Here is a 19,772-nt window from a genome sequence, read left to right as displayed (position 1 = left end):
TCTTGTAAACGTCTGTGGCTACGTTGCCGTGCTTTGACCCAAGTGAGGCAATACGACCGTTGATTATTTGGGCAGGCCTGGTTCACAGGACGTTTCACCGTGATCTGGAGCCCCACAAGCTGAGCGGCATCAGCAGGAGACCTGCAGTGTCAGCAGTGGAGATGTTCAGGACCTTCTTCTCAGCATTCTTTTCCTTTTCTTCCTACGTGAGGTCTCAATCCCTCTGGAAGCAGCCGTAATGACCCTGCGGGTTTAGGCGCTATCACCGCGACAGGCACAGTAGACTGAACAAATCAAGCAAACACAGGAAAAAAGCTCTCATCAGTACATTCCCATGAAAACACGTGGTCCTAAATCTGATATAGGTCTGTTTTTTTCAAGTTCAGTCTCACTAATACAATTGGAAATTCTTGTATCTTTTACATCATCCTAGATCAACGTTCGTCACGGTCCACCACAGACGTGGACAGTCAAACCACTTCAGTTGATCAGTGACGTTCTTATAAAAAATTCAGGAAATCTAAACTTCTAGGAGAGCTATAAAAACTTCAGGTAACTTTTTTTCTGTACATATCAACATTGCACTCAAATGATTTTTTTTTTTGTCTTAGATTCCTTACATTTTTAAAACATTTTTAGATTTTTTTACATTTAACAATCGTACTAATAGCATATAGACAAATACTATTCATTTCAAGCTAATACCATTTAAATTCTGCAGAACAGCCTTTTTTTAATGGCTCTTAATCGACCTTCATGCATTTCCCCAGTTTTCACACGAATGCCATTAGAATGATTGAGCGCAGTGGCAAGAAATCTTTATAACAGTCTTCGCTGCTTTGGACCATGACCAGCAATAAACATTTGATAAGAGTCACTTTGATCGGTTCAAATATTTATCCGACCCAATGTGCAAACAGGACATTTTATGTTAGACTGAAGCTCCACGAGAGCAAAAATCTGTCAAATATTCTTCTCGATGTTCATATCCTGTACAAAGATAGCATTTGTAGGACGTTCATTCCAACAGACCCACAAGACCTTCTCATGAAGGAATGCAGCAAGGGGAGTTTCATGTCCAAACGCCTTGTGTACCTCTTGGCACAGTAAACGCAGATTCCCTTACAGTCCAATTAACTGTTTCAGGCCATGCCGAAGCTCGAGGAGCTCCATGAACATGAAATGACCAGCGACCGTCCTGTTTCTGTTGGGCCAGCTGATCGTTCGCTCTGGTCCCTCTGTGTCGTGAGCATTGTGATAAGGAGCGAAATGAACGAAAAGGTGTCCTCCTCTCAGACGTGAATGGTCTTCTGGAAGCTCACCCTCCTCAAAGTTCAAGGCCTGTCTGTCATGGAAGGTATAGCCTCGATGAGTGATGATGGGGTTCCAGCTCCGGGCACATTTCTGCATGGCAATATGACAAGCTTCTCTGCAATCTAATTCGATTTTCACTTAACAAAAGTGACATCTGGGACCGATGGTAGGTATGAGCCAGATGTTAATGTTTGTGTGAGGTTACAACTGAGTGAGGACGATTCTGGTCGTACTTCATAAGCTAAAAAAAAAAAAAGTCAGTCTGGAATGCAGTTGGTTGTCTTTGTGAGGTCCTGAGCAGCAGTCTAATTGCTCCCAGGAGCATCACTTTAATTAGTCATTTTCACACAAAAAAATATATATTTTTTTGCAGTTCGCTAGAAAAAAAAAAAAAAAAGCAATTTAATTTCTAACCACTTAATTGAGTCTGGATATAAAAACAGGGGTTTCATGGAAACAGGGATGACTTCATCCAGATTACTCCCATCTGTTTTTCAGGTGGCAGTACTTCTCTGTTTCCTTACAGATCCATTACGAACGAAACTATGAGAAACTGCAGATCCTCTTGCAACGTTGTCCTGAATCACGTATGGGGGGGATATTTTTGTAGTGTCCATAAACCTGACAATCTGACAGTCTCAGCTACAGTCCAGGCCAAAAGTTTGGACAGACCTTCTCATTCAATGTGTTTTCTTTATTTTCGTGACCATTTACGTTGGTAGATTCTCACTGAAGGCATCAAAACTATGAATGAACACATGTGGAGTTCTGTACTTAACAAAAAGTGGAGACCTGGAGACCTCCACCGGACCTGAACCCAATCCAGATGGTTTGGGGTGAGCTGGACCAACAAGTGCTAAACACCTCTGGGAACTCCTTCAAGACTGTTGGAGAAGCATTTCAGGTGACGACCTCTTGAAGCTCATGGAGAGAATGCCAAGAGTGTGCAAAGCAGTAACCAGAGCAAAGAAACTAGAATATAAAACATGTTTTCACTTATTTCACCTTTTTTTAAGTACAGAACTCCACATGTGTTCATTCATAGTTTTGATGCCTTCAGTGAGAATCTACCAACGTAAATGGTCATGAAGATAAAGAAAACACATGAATAAGAAGATGTGTCCAGATGTTTGGCCTGTACTGTACATGCCATCACTCATATACAAAGCTGGTTAATAATCTGCATTTTGCTCCACAGATCATGCATTCCATACTCATAAATGCACATTATTGTTTATTGCACTCTACAATAATGCATTTTTACATTTACGGCATTTACCAGACGCCCTTATCCAGAGCGACTTAGTAGTGACAGGGACAGTCCCCCCCTGGAGACACTCAGGGTTAAGTGTCTTGCTCAGGGACACAATGGTAGTAAGTGGGATTTGAACCTGGGTCTTCTGGTTCATAGGCGAGTGTGTTACCCACTAGGCTACTACCATCCACACAAGGCACAGTGATGTATAATTATGCATAAGAAACTATGTTAATTTTATGTTGTCCATAAATACGATCTTGCTTTATTGTATATTGTATTGCACTAAGAGACACAGACGGTGCAACTATTTCCTTGGCCCTGCAGTTCTCGGTGTAGCCCTCATATTCCTCAGCCGTGACGTCATCAGGGGGGTTCGAGTAGCGCCGCAGTGGAGGAGAAGGAGCCGCTCTGCGGGGGATGAATGAGAGTTGCCACCAGAAACGCGTCCCGTTCTGGATATAAATGAGCGCGGTGCTGGCAGCCAGTGATGAGTTGGTTCCTGGCGTGGATTCTACTTCATCAGGTACTCGTCTGTTCGCGAACGGCTCGCTTTTCCGGACGGATGGAGGTTTTTTTTTTTTTTGGAAGTTTGTAATATTGCAGTTCGTCCATTTGAGTCTATGGAGGCAAAAGGTGTCTTGTTTATTCCTTAATCTTAATTTGCAGCTTCGAATCTCGATAAACCTGTTACCACAGAAGCAGGGGTAAGAAATGATATGCGAATCTTAAATTTGATTAAGTATTCTGACATTTAAAAAAACCGACTATTAAAACGGCGCATTGGTGTATATAATTCAAGCGAAATGGAGGCGATGACGTGAGGTCTCAACCCATCAAAAATGAGTTTAAAGTGCATGAATAACCCGGTGCATTGTGGAGACGATGTTGCCCTGACCGATAGTGACGTACGGCCGCATAAATGTCATCTGACGTAATGCACTTATATCGTATTGCGTTGGAAACTCATGACTGTTTTTTTTTTTTTCTTGCGGTATTTCTCTGAGTTTTTTTTTTTTTTTACCACTGTAAATAATATGGAAAGGAATATGTGCATAAAAATATAAACACGCTTACGTCTAGACCTTATTCCACATCTCGACAGCGCCACCCCTTGGTGGTTCAGTTGTACATGTGCAAATGTTAGTTTTGCACTGACATCTAGTGGTGGAGTTAAAAAAAGAAAAAGTACAATTTATACTTATTTATTATTCAAACTTAAACTTAGTTACGTGCAATACTACTTACATTGTGAAGCGTTCTAGTCTTTTGCTGACACGTTCTTCAAATTCCTGCAGTTTAGATTAGTGACATAATCCTGATGAAATTAAATTGTGTTTTTGCATTAATATTTAGGTGAACAAGATGTTCGAGAAGGTCCCCATGGTACTTTCTTTTATGAATTTTGATGAATTGCACAGGTGTGCTTGCTCTCGTGTTGCAGGCATTCTTATCTTATTGTCTTGTGGCCAAGGCTTGAAAGAGGTCGTAGGTCAGAGGGCCTGCAGGCAACAGCTCAAAGTTTGAATGACCTCATTAGAAATATAAGTAATATATGCAATGACCTGACTGACTAATGAGATATTAAAAACAATTCTTAAAAAGAAAAAAAAAACACCATTATATTTCTGCAACACAATTTCAATCCACTTCATGCTTCCTCTGAAGTCATTCAAAATCTTCGTTTATCTAAGATCGTTTATCTAAAATCTTCGTTTATCTAATCTTCGTTTATCAAAATCTTCGTTTATCTAAACAAAATCTTCGTTTATCTTCGTTTACATAATGGCAGAAGCCAGGAAGACCCTCACAAGAGCAACAGTTTTATATTTACACTTAATCCCATTAATCTGCCTTCATCCTCTTATGATACAGATGATGGATTACAAAGTGTAATTCTGTTACAGGCCATAATTGTGTTATTGTGACTGATAGACTATGAAGTACATGCACAGTAAACGGTACGCAAGGCATTAGATCAAGAAATAATTTCGTATTTTTCCCATGGAAATTAACTTCAGTTAGTGAGGGAATTATATTGGAGATCACAATTCATGCCACTGCAATTCTTTATTACAATGTCTCTGTTAGTCACTCACTCAGTATCCATGATGACAATAAAAAAATATATATTTTTTAATAATAATAAAAATAAATAAATAAAAATGATGACAGGGACGCGCACGCCACTCACACAGGCAGCCGCCAGTCCACATTCCTTTGGACGGCAGCAGGAAACCTCCAGAAAACTCCTGGAGGTGTGAGGCCATGATATGTCCATGCAAATTAGATGCGGAGATTACACATTCTATCCTTGATTTTAGACAAATATTATTGCGATTTCCCAGATTAAAAGTTCCATTGTGTTCGCCTGTGTCATGTTTCCCCCACCCTTTATGTAGACCTCAGTTCACTTGACAGTCCCCCTGGAGACACTCAGGGTGTCTTGCTCGGGGACACAATGTGGGTAGTGTCCCGACCCACCAAGGTGCCACTGAGCAAAGCACCGTCCCCACACACTGCTCCCCGGGTGCCTGTCATGGCTGCGCACTGCTCACCAAGGGTGACGGGTTAAAAGCAGAGGACACATTTCACTGTGTCACCATTGGCTGTGCTGCAGTGTATCACAATGACAAAAAACTTCACTTCACAGGCCAGGCTGGTTCCATTTGGCGTGTTGAATGTTGAATCATAAAGTGCAACGTTAAGCAGGCGTTTTTTTTTCTTTGCATGTGATCCTTGTGCAGGCCTTCTCCCAAAATGCCTCTGTCATGACGCCCATACCAGACCCCACTCACCTGGAAGCATACAACCGGACCCAGTACTGCAAGTGGCCCTGCAAGTGTCCCAGGGCTCCGCTGACCTGTCCCCTGGGGGTGAGTCTGGTAACGGACGGCTGTGACTGCTGCAAGACCTGCGCCAGGCAGGTCGGGGAGTCGTGCAATGAGAAAGACACCTGCGACCACCACAAGGGACTGTACTGTGACTACAGCTCAGACAAGCCTAGGTACGAACAGGGAGTGTGTGCATGTAAGTGTCAAAAAAAATATATATATATCAAACCCTGCTTTTCAGCACACATATCTTTGCCACAACTTATGCAAGCTTGTTCATTGTGTAAACGACCTATTAATGCAAACGACCTATTAATTGCACTATATAGGGAATGTAGACAATATTATAGTTGTGCAGAAGTCATGGTCCGCATATACTGTGATACTACTAGAGAATTTCTAAAAAGACACACACATTGCACAAAAGTGTCCTTGTTGGCGAAAAGTTTTTTCAGTAATTTACACATTCTCATATCCAAATTAATTTTGGACAACGTTTCCTGCATTAACCAGGTTGGCACCGCTTTGTTAGATTATGTCCTGTATATTACGGTATAGACCGTATATAGTATAGTCTCTGGCTAACTGTACTGGTTTTTGAAGAACAGGCATGTGTTGTTAGTTCATGGCGGAGAGATGATGTTCTTTTTACCACGTAGATCTGTCCGGCACCGGCTGCGAGTACGAGGGCGTGGTCTACCGCAACGGGCAGAGTTTCCAACCCAACTGCAAGTACCAGTGCCTGTGTGTGAACGGGGCCATAGGCTGCCTGGGGCTGTGCAACGACTCTCAGCCGCCCAGGGTGTGGTGCCGGACCCCGCGCCGCGTGAGGGTCCCGGGGCGCTGCTGCGAGACCTGGGTCTGTGACGAGCCCAGGAGGGGGCGCAAGGCCGCTCCTCGGCATGCCGTGCAGGGTACGGGATGCCGCGACCCCGACCCCGAGGGTTTGTGTTTGAATAGCTTTCCGCTGCAGTTCTACAGGGTGTGTAAGATTTCACATTCGGTGGTGAAGATTACCGTAGATCTCGTAGTTACATGTTCTGTAACACCCACCTCCGTGAGAAGAGTATAAAATCGTAATGTAGGACAGTGCAGTACTGCACAGTAACACTAATTACAATAAATGCATATGGTAAAAGACCCCGAGAGGATATGGTATGGCACTTATCTGAGTCGGAGGAGGTTCGGGGCCACATTGTTGTTAATGTTAGTCCTTCTGGGCGTGCGTCTGTATTAGGTGGGGTGATGCATTTATTTTAAATGTTCTCGTTTTAGTTGTGCTTTCTTGAAATACAGAATTCGAACCTCATTTTAGAATTTGTCTCCACTTCTCGTTCTTGTTTGTCTGTAGCACCCGAACATCAAAAAGCTGACCGGCACGAGAACTGTCCCGTGCAGACCACTCCCTGGAGCCCCTGCTCCAGGACCTGTGGCCGAGGCGTGTCTATGAGGATCTCCAATGGCAACAAACAGTGCCAGATGATGAAAGAGTCGCGACTCTGCAGTATCCGACCTTGCCAAGTTGACATTAGCAAACACTTCAGGGTAAGCAGACACCCATAGTGTCCAGCCCGATGAAGGACTAACCTTAACCCCCCTACATTACTGCTGGTGGTACAAGATGGGTTGATACAGCCTGGCTCAGAGTTGTCTGTTTTGAACAGATAATAATAATTTAATTGGGGATCAATGATTTAGATTAATCTTATACTGTACGATATGGACTTAACACTAAGTGGAAAAAAATGCTTATAGAACATTGAATTTTTAGCATCACGGTAGTAATGCTCAATTTTAATTTGCATCACCAGCCTGGGAAAAAGTGCCTGAACATCTACAGGGAGAGGCAGCCATCCAAATTTACCATCTCGGGCTGCACCAGCAAGAAGGCATACTGGCCCAAGTACTGTGGGGTCTGCACGGACAACCGCTGCTGCATCCCCTACAAATCCAAGAGCGTGACGGTCGACTTTGAATGTCCCAGCGGTGCCACGTTCTCCTGGCAGGTCATGTGGATCAACGCGTGCTTCTGCAACCTCAGCTGCAAGAAGCCCGGCGACATCTTTGCGGAGCTTGGGCAGCACTTCGGGTTCTCAGAGGTAATGAACTGAGGTGGCCTGACAGTCGCTAGAACAACTTGCAAAGTACTTTTCGTGAAAAGAGGACATTTTTTCCCATTGGAAAAAAAAACTCTATATTAATAAGAACATTTACAAATGTGTACTGCATTGGTTAAGTGTGGTTTTAAAGATTTTTGTTAAACATATTTTCCCACGAAAAAGTACACATATTCAAATTTCTGTATAGTCTGGTAAGTAATGTCTTAAAGTGTTTTAGACATTCAGACGCTAATTTATTATTGTGCATGTGCATTTATAACAAAATTCCATCACTCCAAAGGTTCATAAAAGTATTTGGTTATAAAGCTTGTGTCGTTTGCACTGATGCGAAATTGTTTAAACTTGGAATCAGTTGATCGGTTATAGATCAATTTGCTCCGTATTAGGGGGCTATTTTCACACTGTGCAGTGCTACGCGTCCCCCGGATTTACAGCAATCGATCAGGTTTGTCTCGAAGAAGAGATACTAACCGGCCTTTTTTCTTGTGTGTAATTATTTCTGTTGCCCAGAACAATCTTTAAAATGGGAGGAGCCTTATTGTTGACAACTCCCACACAGTTTAAATAAGTGATTCAAACCAAAAATGCATAGTTTTAATGTTTTTATTTTTTAATAAATACAAATCGTTAAACCAATAAAAATGTATATCGTCTGCATTAGGCAGTACATCTTTACAAATGTATGTGTTTCTACAAAGCTTGCAAGTTCTCCTGTAGCGCATACAGGCGCAGGGGTGTGAGTACCGAGTAAGTGCTAACACGGGAGAGTATAATGTTACGATCTCTCGTTGAACTCCTTCAAAAGCCACCACAAAACTAAAAAAAGATGCATCCGAGTGTAGTACTCCATGGCACGTTTTTTTTTTTTTTTTTTTTTTGTTCTGTTCGTTCTGCTTGATTGCATAGAAATCATCACTTAAAAATTTTGGTGTCATCTCCACCCACATCAGAATACAAAAATGGAAAAGCGGTTTACTTCTCCCAAACACTTGATTCAGAGTAAAGCATGAGAAGCGGAACAGCCTTTTGAAATTTGCCATATGCCACGCGTGCAAACATTTAATTCCAGAGGGATCGTTTAAAAAAAAAAAGAAAGAAAGAAAAGAACCGAAATTACTCGAGGTTAATGGAAACAGAACTTATTCGTTACATCCCATCATCGTGAAGAGGTTTCTGCTACTATAATACAAAAGCTCACTATGTCTATTCTGCTTGCTGAGGTCCGACACTAAATCTACAGAACATAAAGTAGAATCAAGTCTGCAAAAGAAAAAGTAACATTAAGGGTATATTACTATATTTATATATATATATATATATATATATATATATATATATATATATATATATATATATATATATATATATATTCAGAAGTTACAGTCATTTACACGAGTGAATTAGAAGCTGGTGATATAAGTGTAGGCTAGTTAATCGAAACAAAAGCATGTTGGAGATTTTAACCTAAAAGGACTCGTGCGCTGCCATACTTGAACTTTTCTCTGGCAAATCTCTGTTCCCGGTGCTGCACTGCCTCATCAGAACGTCCGAGCGGGAGAGTGGCTGCCCGCAAGGAGAACCGGACAATTACGTGATCCGAATAAAATGTTGGTCCTGATAATTCCTGTGGCCGGAAAAATGACAGGAAAGAAAAATCTCTTTGGCATTTCAGACACTTTGCCTCTGAATTGTCCAGTGTTTCCTTTTTTTCTGAGACTTTAGAAGGACAATCCAGACACAGAGTGTCCTGTTCCAGGAGGGGGGGGGGCTTTTTTTTTGGGTTGGAAGCAGTGCAGCAACAAACGTGGGCAAGAATGGGGTGCTTGTGCGTTCTTGGGAGGGAATAGGTTGGGGGGAAGGGGGAACATCTAGCAGGACACTTCGGTGGACTTGAGCACGGCCTGGTCCACGCCACTGTTGCCGGCGGTGTCCATGGGCTGGTCGGTCTGGGAGCGGCCTCGCTGGTTGTCGGCGGTGTGGGCGCGGCTGCGGTTGCCCTCGTTGGTGTGGGATCGGCTGCGGTTGCCCTCATTGGTGTGAGACCGGCTGCGGGAGCCGTCGAAGGAGGTGACACTGGACCCGGACGCGGTGCGGGACCGGACCAACCGGGTCATGCTGGCTGCAGGCACTGAAAAAAAAAAACAGGTATTTATATATAAAATAAAGTCTAGTCTACAGGGTGGGCCATTTATATGGATACACCTTAATAAAATGGGAATGGTTGGTGATATTAACGTCCTGTTTGTGGCACATTAGTATGTGTGAGGGGGCAAACTTTTCAAGATGGGTGGTGACCATAGTGGCCATTTTGAAGTCGGCCATCTTGGATCCAACTTTTGTTTTTTCAATAGGAAGAGGGTCATGTGACACATCAAATTTATTGGTAATTTCACAAGAAAAACAATGGTGTGCTTGGTTTATTCTTTCATGAGTTTCTGACCACTTATAAAATGTGTTCAATGTCACCAACCATTCCCATTTTATTAAGGTGTATCCATATAAATGGCCCACCCTGTATATAGTCTATAGTGTAATAAAAGAGTATAAAACATGATGCAAATTAAAAAAAAAAAAATGCATACATTTTATTATCAACTTCTGTTAATTATTCCTTAATTATTCATTATTTCAGGAAGATGAAGGGTTATAATTTGCCACTTACTGTAGCCCATGCCCTGGATGAAGTACTTAAAAGCTTCGGTCAGTTTTCCAGGCTGGTGGGAATGCAAGAGAACCGAGTTAGACAACGTTTGCCGTCTCGCCGTCTTCTAATTGACCCAATTGGTATATAACACCTATAAAGCCACTTATAAAGCGGGGAGGGGGTGACAGCTGCTAGCGGCAGGTGTGGTGAAGGGTATTAAAGCCCGTGGACTGTTTACGCCACTGCAGCCCATAATGCTCTTAAGCGGCTAATTATTATCCGCAACCCTCAGCGGGCGCGTCTGCTGGTGTCCCCGGCATGGACGCGGCCCACGCACCTGGTCCACCTGCGGCAGGCCTCCGCAATCCGCCATCTGGAGAACGACAGAAAAAAAACAAAAAAAAAAGCGTTAAAGAGTGTTAAAATATTCAGCCCCCGCGGCTTCTCCTCCACACACGGGCGGAACAATCTCATTCGGCACAGGAACCCGGACGCGACTTGTTCCGCGGGCCCATTAAAACGGCGCGAACGAGCCTGCGGCACACCGGGGCGTGAAGCAGGTCGGCGAGGGCGCATTCCGTCCCCCTTGTGCGACCTCAGTAAATAAGTCACCGGGGTTGTGCTGAGCCATCGGAATCTTATCGCGGGCCGTCTTTCCACCGGGGCTGTTAATGCCCGGGTGAGGGTGGTTTGGTGCCTACCTTGAGAAGTGTGGTCTTTGTTGGGTCCAGTTTTGTGTTGCACTCCACCTGGACACAAAAGACAAAAGAACGTCTCAGTGACATTTAAATTTACGGCATTTACCAGACGCCCTTATCCAGAGCGACTTACAATCAGTAGTTACAGGGACAGTCCCCCCCTGGAGACACTCAGGGTTAAGTGTCTTGCTCAGGGACACGATGGTAGTAAGTGGGATTTGAACCAGGGTCTTCTGGTTCACAGGCGAGTGACGCTACGTTCTTCTGGCCATTTTTAAGTAAACGCGCACGGTAATGTTATTAACCGCAGTGACCTTGATTATCAGGCGTAGGGTGTACGGGAACACAGCGGTTTTAGGACTCACCACAACGTCGACAGCAGGCGAACTGTCCCCCACCACCAGAAGAGCAGGACACCTGGAGACAGAAACCCACAGGATCTAAGTCACTCCGACAGACGCCGGCGACCAACTGGACCTTGACAGACCTACTCCACTTGTCTTACTTCAGGGTTCTGGCGTTGATGTTTCCTCCAGGAATCGGCCTCTCGATTTCCAGATCTCTCCGGCTGTTCGGAATCAAAAGAGAGGCCGTTACTCGCGGCACCCCTGGCAAAAACCCATGGCGGCGAGAGCCGGGGACAGCAGACATTTACGACGTTTACCAGACGCCCTTATCCAGAGCGACTTACAATCAGTAGTTACGGGGACAGTCCCCTCCTGGAGACACTCAGGGTTAAGTGTCTTGCTCAGGGACACAATGGTAGTAAGTGGGATTTGAACCTGGGTCTTCTGGTTCATAGGCGAGTGTGTTACCCGCTAGGCTACCACCACCCAGACATTTTGGTTACCTGTTGTAGGATTTGACGAAGAGTTGCAGGTTGAACTGGTTCATGTCGTTCAAGATGTGGTGGCGGTAGGTGGCAATCAGATCGTGGTTGTGGTGGATTTCCTCCTGTTAAAAAGAGTCATGTTGAGATGAAGCGCGTCCTCGGTTTACCGACAGCCGAACCCCCAAATAACGCCCACCTTTCCGAACAGGTGAGTGATGATCATGTCTGGCATGGCGTGGGTCCAGCCGCTGATCTGAAAAGGACAGATTATGTCCAGATTAAGCGCGAACGGAGGCGCTTCGGCGCCTGGACGTGTGAATTCCGAGGCGCGCCTACCTTCTGGGCCGCCCAGTCCATCCATCCCTCGGCGCACGGGTTGATGTTGATCAGAACCAGGCCCTCCGCCATGGTGGGATAGTCCAACTGGAAGCACAGAGCAGAGCTCTCGGTTACCCGCATGTTCCACTAATCCGAGTTACGCGGTGCGGAACGAGACTCACGGCGAACTGGGAGAGGATGTACGCGCCGGCTCCGACCCCCATTCCGATTACGCTCTTCAGGCTGCGAGCACAGCAGAAGCCAATTAATACGGTAAAACCGGGAAATTAATACATTTAATACATAAAAAATACTACATAAGTAAATGAATAGTGATTTCCACTTGCTCGACATACCCAAAATGTTGAGGACAACAGGAAGAGTCTCGGACAGATGGTCCATGGAAGGGTACTCATACCTGCGGGACACATTACAACATTCACCACAACCGTCTCCGGCGTCATCAGTCGCAAAGACAATCGTATTCAACTCAAAAGCTTATCTCTGTGGCGGCCAAAGTACCAGCACCGCACAGGAAAAGTCCCAGGCGGCCCGACCCGGTTCCTGCGTTAACCCACCCGGTGGAGAAGGTGTTGGCGCCCTCGTGCTGCCCGGGGGCGTCGACGTGGCACACCGCGAAGTGCTGCATGATCTCCTGCATGTCTTCGTGACTGAACAGGGCGTCGAAGCAGGTCTTGTCTGAAGTTGAGAAAAATGGATTTTATCGGATTAAATGCCGAACTCCATCCTGGAATAAATCGCAGTCGCCGTGTTCGGCGGCCTCGGATTCCACACATGTTGAAAATGTATATCTCATATTCTTCTGCTTTAAATGTGCTACTAATGCATCTGTATTATTTAAGACATTTAGTTATTTCAATAACTTAACTACTGCCTGGTATAATACCAACAGATTACATCGGTGGTTTCTTACGGTTTAGGCCAATGTCGTGAAAGGTAAGGATGACGGGACGGTCTGCTTTGGGGACCCCTTTCATGGTGCAGTGAACTCTGCCGTGGGGCGTCTCCACATCGTGCTCCTGTAAACGCAAAACCAGAACTTGCAAACGCACAACGGGTCCCAGGTACGAGTTCTTATCTTTAAACAAACCAAATGAGTAGAATAACACGAAATATGAATTAGACGCCAATGCGTGAACAATCGAATGCTCTGATGTGGCTTTGCAAAAATACAAAACACACAGCTTTGAAATTTGAAATTAATAATAATAATTTAAAAAAAAAAAGCTTTCTAATATTACTCTACTGCTCCAGGGTGAGCTGCTCTACTCACAGAAATCTCAATTTCAAAGACACACTCCATGTCCGAGTCCTCGAGAACCATGCTTGCAGGTACTTGGTGACACTGTGGTACGGTATAGAATCCGACTGCCGGTAAGCTTCTGAAAGTGCTTAGCTGTCATTAGTCCGCGGGCTGCGTTTTATACCCCCACTGGACGCCGCTCTGCATAAGCCCTGCGGCTCCCATCATGCTTTGCACCGTGATCAAAACAAGCTAATTCTAGTCGAAGAGATCCGTAAATTGGATAAGCCAATGTCAGACGGTTCAGTCGGTCAGGGGCACTGGAAAAACCTGAACAAATCGTGCCCAACTGGTCATGTGATCATGCGAATGCCCAGAAGTGGTGGCACACAATGAGCCACAATCGTGCCATTGAGGCAAATTCACAGTCCTGGAATCCAGTCGTTTCATGCGACTGGATTTTTGCTGCCGAAGCCAAAAAACGACACCCCCGGCAGATGCAAGATGCAAAACGGGAATAAAATGGCCTGAAGGGGAAGAGCAGGCGGTCGGTTTTACAGGCTCCAGGTGGGGAGCTCCTCTCCACCACCCCCACCATCAGGAAATCGCCTAACCCATTTACTGGGGATGGGAGGTAAACGTCTTACGGTTTCTCCTTGGCTACACGTTAATGCAAACGCACGTCGTCTCCCCGCGGCCGCTAATCCCTTTAAAGCAGACGAGACCTACGTGAGGAGCGCCTCTCGGGTCCGACAGATGGCCCTGGCACACCTCGTGCTGCCAACGTCACTGCCCCTTAAGACAGGCCGCGATACTAAACCCACGCCCTAGAAATTTCAACGCTAATCTGCATGGGTCAGCAGCAGGACGTCAATCCGCTGGGTGCCTCAGGAGCTAAAATCTTGCAAAGAAATAAAAGAAATAAATAAAAAAAAGAATAAAATTAATTTTTACCCAACACGTAACCTTGGTCTCTTTGGACCAGAGTTCGGTGGCTCGTTATTCTGCAAGTTAAAAGGCTAGAATTGCTGAGTTAGGTTGGAAACGTTGGAAAAGAGAGGGTCTTCTGAGGGTCTCTCTGTTCAGGCCTTGTCCGTGGTCCTGAATAGTAAAGTCCAGACGAAATGTACTAAATCTCCTTTTTTTTTTCCTAATTAAAAATGTACATTTATGCTGGAAAGGATTTGGGGGAACGTGCAGTGTGTGTGCGGTGCAGGTTGAATTAACAGACACGATCACCAACACACGCCGACCACAAGGTGGCGTCACGAATGTTGATGTTCCACTTTTGGCCTCGATTCCTCGGTATGTGCACTTCAGGCCATAAAACTGTGGTCTTTTATTACTGATCCTGGACCATGTTGACATTTGAGAAAAGAGTAATTTTGCATCAGATATATATTTTTTTTATTTGTTTGTTTGTGGCTAAACTTCAGGTCTTGATTATTATCAAATGAATTGTTTATGCATTATATTTTTAGAGCTTTGTTAGAACTGTTAAAAATCCTTTTGGAAGTTACAGCTCTGAATCAATAAGGGTGCTAGTAGCCTAGTGGGTAACACACTCGCCTATGAACCAGAAGACCCGGGTTCAAATCCCACTTACTACCATTGTGTCCCTGAGCAGGACACTTAACCCTGAGTGTCTCCAGGGGGGGACTGTCCCTGTAACTACTGATTGTAAGTCTCTCTCGATAAGGGTGTCTGGTAAATGCCGTAAATGTAATGTAATGTAATGTAATAAAGCATCTCAGAACACTTATGTAGTTTTTAGAACAAAGCAAATTGCTGTTTTCATCTACAAATTCCAGCTTTTGTGATTTGAGGCCTTTCATGTCTCCAGCTGCTACAGAGGGGTTGCCTTTGAATGGAAATTGTCTGTTGATCTACTTGCAAGTCCCCGCTGTGGGTGCTTCACCTCCTCTGGGGTCCAGGCGGATCATAAAAGACCTTTCAGGACCTGTGATGGTTTTTGTGCCCTTAACCGCTCGTGTAAAGATGTAAACATTGCTGTACCGCCGCTCCCCACGGCTGAATATTTGGTGGGGACGTATACGCTCACCTTGATTTCAAGCTGCTGAAGAACTTTCCCGAGTACCTGCGCAGGAAAACAAATGTTTAAAACCTTTTTTTTTTAACTGTACAAAATGCTACGTGTAGCCCGGCGTTTCAGACGTACCTCCAAATCCTTCTCGGGAATCAGTGGTCTGGACTCAACAAGTTGGATGTCGTCCATGTTCAGCGCCGTGGAAGCCTGTAGAGCAACAGGGACTGTGGGGGTGAGCCGACCCGGGACTTTCTGACACGGCGGAGCTGACACGGCGAAGCTCGACGCACGGAAATATCTGATTGCTTTTTTTTTTTTTTTTTTTTTTAGGGAGGATCTAAAAAGTTGTCTGAAAAGTTCCCTCTGTTTTCCTCTCCAGAGATGACCCCGCGCTGTCACCTACCGTCACGTGGTCCGTTCACTCCCACACGAAACCACAGAATCTCTCTCCTGGGAAGGAATGTTCAGTCCCAAACACAACACTAAATCAATGACAAATGGATCACGAAGAGAGACGTTTGTTATAATAGAGGAATCAAAGGAAAGATATGAATCCCACAATGGAAGGGGAGTTTTGGCAGTATCGAGGGCTCATCCATGGAAATAGAAGGCCACCGCAGCCTGTTATTAACGCTTAATAGAACCATATTACTCCTAGTTGATAGTAAATTGAAGAAAATGATCGTGCCGAGCCTGCGAGGTCATTGTCTTCATGTGCAGCTCTCTGAGCAGTGCCAATGGACCAAAGGAAAGTGCACCAAGTCCTTGATTTGTTCATCCAAAGGGACCTCGGTTCCGTTTCTGGTCTCCTTCAGCTCAGGTGAGGCTTTTCGAAGGTGCACTTTTCGAAGGTGCAGTTTCGAAGTTTCTTTAAAAGCACTGTACCGCAGAACTGCACAGCGGCAGATTTTCAGCGGTGACGTACACAACAGTTCTGCTGCATTTGTTATGACTGATATTGAACAAAAAAAAAAAAAAGCATCGCCATGATGCAAATAAACCAATCAAACCTGCTCTAACCTGTTCATCTACATTATGTCAATGCTACAAAATTCGGTGTTACAGATTTACATTTACATTTACAGCATTTACCAGACGCCCTTATCCAGAGCGACTTACAATCAGTAGTGACAGGGACAGTCCCCCCCCTGGAGACACTCAGGGTTAAGTGTCCTGCTCAGGGACACGATGGTAGTAAGTGGGGTTTGAACCTGGGTCTTCTGGTTCATAGGCCCGCTAGTCTACCACCACCTACACGTTTAATCACCTACTTGACTTATAATAGTGTAGGCGGAGGGAGAAACCGAAGTTTAATTTGAAATTGTCTGCGGAAGGGGTCACGTAGGAGCAGAAAGCGGCGAATCGCGGCCCGGCAGAGCAGAGAAGTGACGGGAGGAAGCGTGGACAGCCCTGGCTCAGCCGGGCGGACGCTGATTCACCGCGGCGCGTGGGGGGGACGCCTGCGTGTGAGGAAGTGGAAGAGGGACAGAGGAGCCCGCCACTTCCACGCACGACGGGGCCTCCGCAGAGAGCCGAGTCCGACGCCGCGCATGTAAATCAAATTAAAGCCTCAACGGGCCCTTTGTTTGGACGAGGTTGCTAAAGGTCAGCGGCCCGAGCGCTTCCTCCACGACCAGCTCGGCCAGAGCGCACAGGAAGCCCCCCCCCGACACGTCTGCTTCCACGGCTCCCTTCACTCCCCCCCCGGTCCGTGTTAAAAGGACGAGAAGAATTATTACAAACATTTCACGTCCGTTTCATGCCTCCGGAGAGGCTTCACTGGGCGTCGGCACCCACACTACATTCCGCAGCCTGAAACGGGCGAGGCCTCCGAGGGAACGGTCTCAATGCGGCGCATTGTCCTCCGCGTCCTGCCGAGTCCACTGTCACCGTTTTTACGAAAGACCCTCCCCGCCGCGGCTTCTCCTGGCTAATCTGTCACCTCCACGTCCCGTCACCTGCCACCGCGGGGCCCGGGCTCCAGGGGAGGATTTGTGGGGCCTAAACTGCTCGTCTCAATGAGAGGAGGATGGAGTGGCGGCCCGGGGCGGCAGAATTAAGACCGGGGGAAATTAAATCCAGAAAGCCAAGCATCTGCAGGAACAACGATTGCTTCCTTAATCTTCCGGAGCACGTTTAATCTGTCAAATCCGTCATTCTGTGATATCAGCAGGCAGCTAAGCTCGATGAGACCTACATTTTTAGACGGAGGAAGATGGCAAACAAACACACACTCACATTCTGCCCCATCATTTAAACACCACGCCACTAATAAAGTCGTGCTTTAAAATGTACTGTGTAATTTCACCAATATGAGAACAGAACCGTCATTTAGAGTCGTTATACATTCTCACGGTCGGCTTTAATTAATAGTGATTATCCGATATTATATTATTATTGGAAATAATTCGATTTGAAGGGTTTAAACCGTGTTTGTATACAGTGGCAGCACGCAAGGAGCTGTTGTTCAGATTATTTGCGGATTAAAGGCTGCTGGTGGCAGAAATGGATCTTCCATCATCATCATCATCATCGACCCACCCATCACTACCAGTCAAAGTGCACATCTTCCAAAGTGCCTCTCTCTCTCTCTCTCTCTCTCTCTCTCTATATATATATATATATATATATATATATATATACACACACACACAATTATATCATGACACGTATACAACTGCATGACAACTTTAAAATACGTATATTTGTCTTAAGTAGTCTTTATAAATGTGCGCATGCGTCATGAATGCGGCGACGGCGACACGGAAACTTACTTTTCGCGGCGATCGTCCGGTCTCGGTCGGCGTTTTGTGTAGTTGTGCAGTTTTATTCTCGTACTACGTGCGGCGTGCGGACGCCGGAGGGAGTTTTATAACGGCGCGCTGGCCCTGCCCACCCGAACACGCCCACCTACAGGCGGAGAAAAAGCCCACTTTCCCGCCACCTTCACATGACCATTTACGTGGGTAGATCCTCACTGAAGGCACCAAAACTATGAATGAACACATGTGGAGTTCTGTACTTAACAAAAAAAGGTGAAATAAGTGAAAACATGTTTTATATTCTAGTTTCTTTGCTCTGATTACTGCTTTACACACTCTTGGCATTCTCTCCATGAGCTTCAAGAGGTCGTCACCTGAAAGGGTTCTCCAACAGTCCTGAAGGAGTTCCCAGAGGTGTTTAGCACTTGTTGGTCCAGCTCACCCCAAACCATCTGGATTGGGTTCAGGTCCGGTGACTGTGGAGGCCAGGTCTCCACTTTTTGTTAAGTACAGAACTCCACATGTGTTCATTCATAGTTTTGATGCCTTCAGTGAGAATCTACCAACGTAAATGGTCATGAAGATAAAGAAAACACGTTGAATGATAATGTGTGTCCAGACTTTTGGCCTGTACTGTATGTATATATATTTCTTTTTTATATTTCAATATATATTCTTTTTTAAATAATGGCCATGTGCAGCATGCATTTGCAATGTGAGACCATAGCTAACAAACAACAACAATGACAAGAACAAACCTCCGCTCCCATACAAAGGATCTTCTGTGGACGGGGCCATTGTGAGGTGCCGATAAGGAACGCATTCACAACCAACGAGTTTCATCACTCATGAGCGATCAGACGGCCGAATGGAGACGGTGGGCCACGTGTCTTGAACTGGAAATGTACAGTTACATTTATTACGAGTTGTTAGTTACAGGGACAGTCCCCCCGGAGACACTCAGGGACAAGTGTCTTGCTCAGTGCGTTACCCACCAGGCAATTCACTACATAACCTAAAATCTTATATAAATGGATAATGATCAACTCCGAGGCACAGTTTTTACAGTGACAGCGAATCATGCCGACGTTGCTTCTGTACATACGAGCTTTTGGTTATATATACGAGTTTTCGTTTCACCGTTACGTTACTGTGGTGCGCAGACAAAAGTTCAGGACTCGAATTCATGCAGGCCTTCTGCATACGAAGGTAGGAAATGGACCGGGGTCGTGTCTTTAACCCGTTACATCCCCACGGGGATTTAAGGTTCAAGCAGCCTTTGCTATTGTCCTCCAGCACCACGCATCAGCCAGAGAAGTGCAATCGTTTCCTTGGAGGATTTTTTTTGTAGTTATTTCACTTGTGTGTTTTTTTGTTTTTTTTTCAGCTTCCTGTTTTTATTATTTTTTCAGGTTTTGTTTCACTTTTTTGTAAACAATTGTTTATTATTTTTATTATGAAGATTTATTCATTTGACATAAATGAAGCTCCTTCTTCTGCTTCATCACACATCAGTACAAGATGAAACGTTTCTATAAAATCCAGGCACGGGGGGGGAGGACCTTCCACGTTTCAGGTATGAAAGTGGCGAAGAGCCAGTTGTTCTGTGGGAAAAGTTCCTGCACGGTTTACAGTGGGCGGGATGTGTTCTAATGTTACTGGGCAAAGAGTCCCGAGCTTTTGA

The 19,772-nt window shown here is 45.2% G+C and overlaps 2 protein-coding genes across 3 annotated transcripts; one reads left to right on the top strand and one right to left on the bottom strand.

Moving 5' to 3' along the window:
* Positions 1 to 2,952: 2,952 nt before the first annotated feature.
* Positions 2,953 to 8,027, top strand: LOC114770314 (WNT1-inducible-signaling pathway protein 1-like). 2 transcript variants are annotated; one of them, XM_028964122.1, is made up of 5 exons: positions 2,953 to 3,095; positions 5,317 to 5,599; positions 6,063 to 6,317; positions 6,755 to 6,948; positions 7,215 to 8,027. In XM_028964122.1, the coding sequence occupies exons 1-5, from the start codon at positions 3,060 to 3,062 to the stop codon at positions 7,512 to 7,514; spliced, it is 1,068 nt and encodes a 355-aa protein (XP_028819955.1). In that variant the 5' UTR covers positions 2,953 to 3,059; the 3' UTR covers positions 7,515 to 8,027. The 2 variants fall into 2 exon arrangements, with proteins under 2 accessions (XP_028819955.1, XP_028819954.1); XM_028964121.1 differs by having other exon boundaries at positions 6,063 to 6,347.
* Positions 8,028 to 9,219: 1,192 nt separating this feature from the next.
* LOC114770005 (protein NDRG1-like) lies at positions 9,220 to 18,182 on the bottom strand. Its single transcript, XM_028963582.1, is given in 17 exon segments — positions 9,220 to 9,651; positions 10,186 to 10,237; positions 10,505 to 10,540; positions 10,869 to 10,916; positions 11,231 to 11,282; positions 11,371 to 11,433; positions 11,716 to 11,819; positions 11,894 to 11,950; positions 12,034 to 12,120; positions 12,198 to 12,258; positions 12,372 to 12,384; positions 12,387 to 12,433; positions 12,594 to 12,714; positions 12,950 to 13,055; positions 15,342 to 15,377; positions 15,459 to 15,533; positions 18,101 to 18,182. Coding segments are annotated over 16 exon segments (1,200 nt in total). The 5' UTR covers positions 15,516 to 15,533; positions 18,101 to 18,182; the 3' UTR covers positions 9,220 to 9,391.
* Between the last annotated feature and the right edge of the window lie 1,590 nt (positions 18,183 to 19,772).

The sequence above is a fragment of the Denticeps clupeoides genome, chromosome 20 (assembly GCF_900700375.1).
Source record: "Denticeps clupeoides chromosome 20, fDenClu1.1, whole genome shotgun sequence".
Classification (NCBI taxonomy): domain Eukaryota; kingdom Metazoa; phylum Chordata; class Actinopteri; order Clupeiformes; family Denticipitidae; genus Denticeps; species Denticeps clupeoides.
The sequence above is the reverse complement of the archived record's forward strand: the minus strand, read 5'-3'. Positions and strand labels throughout refer to the sequence as shown.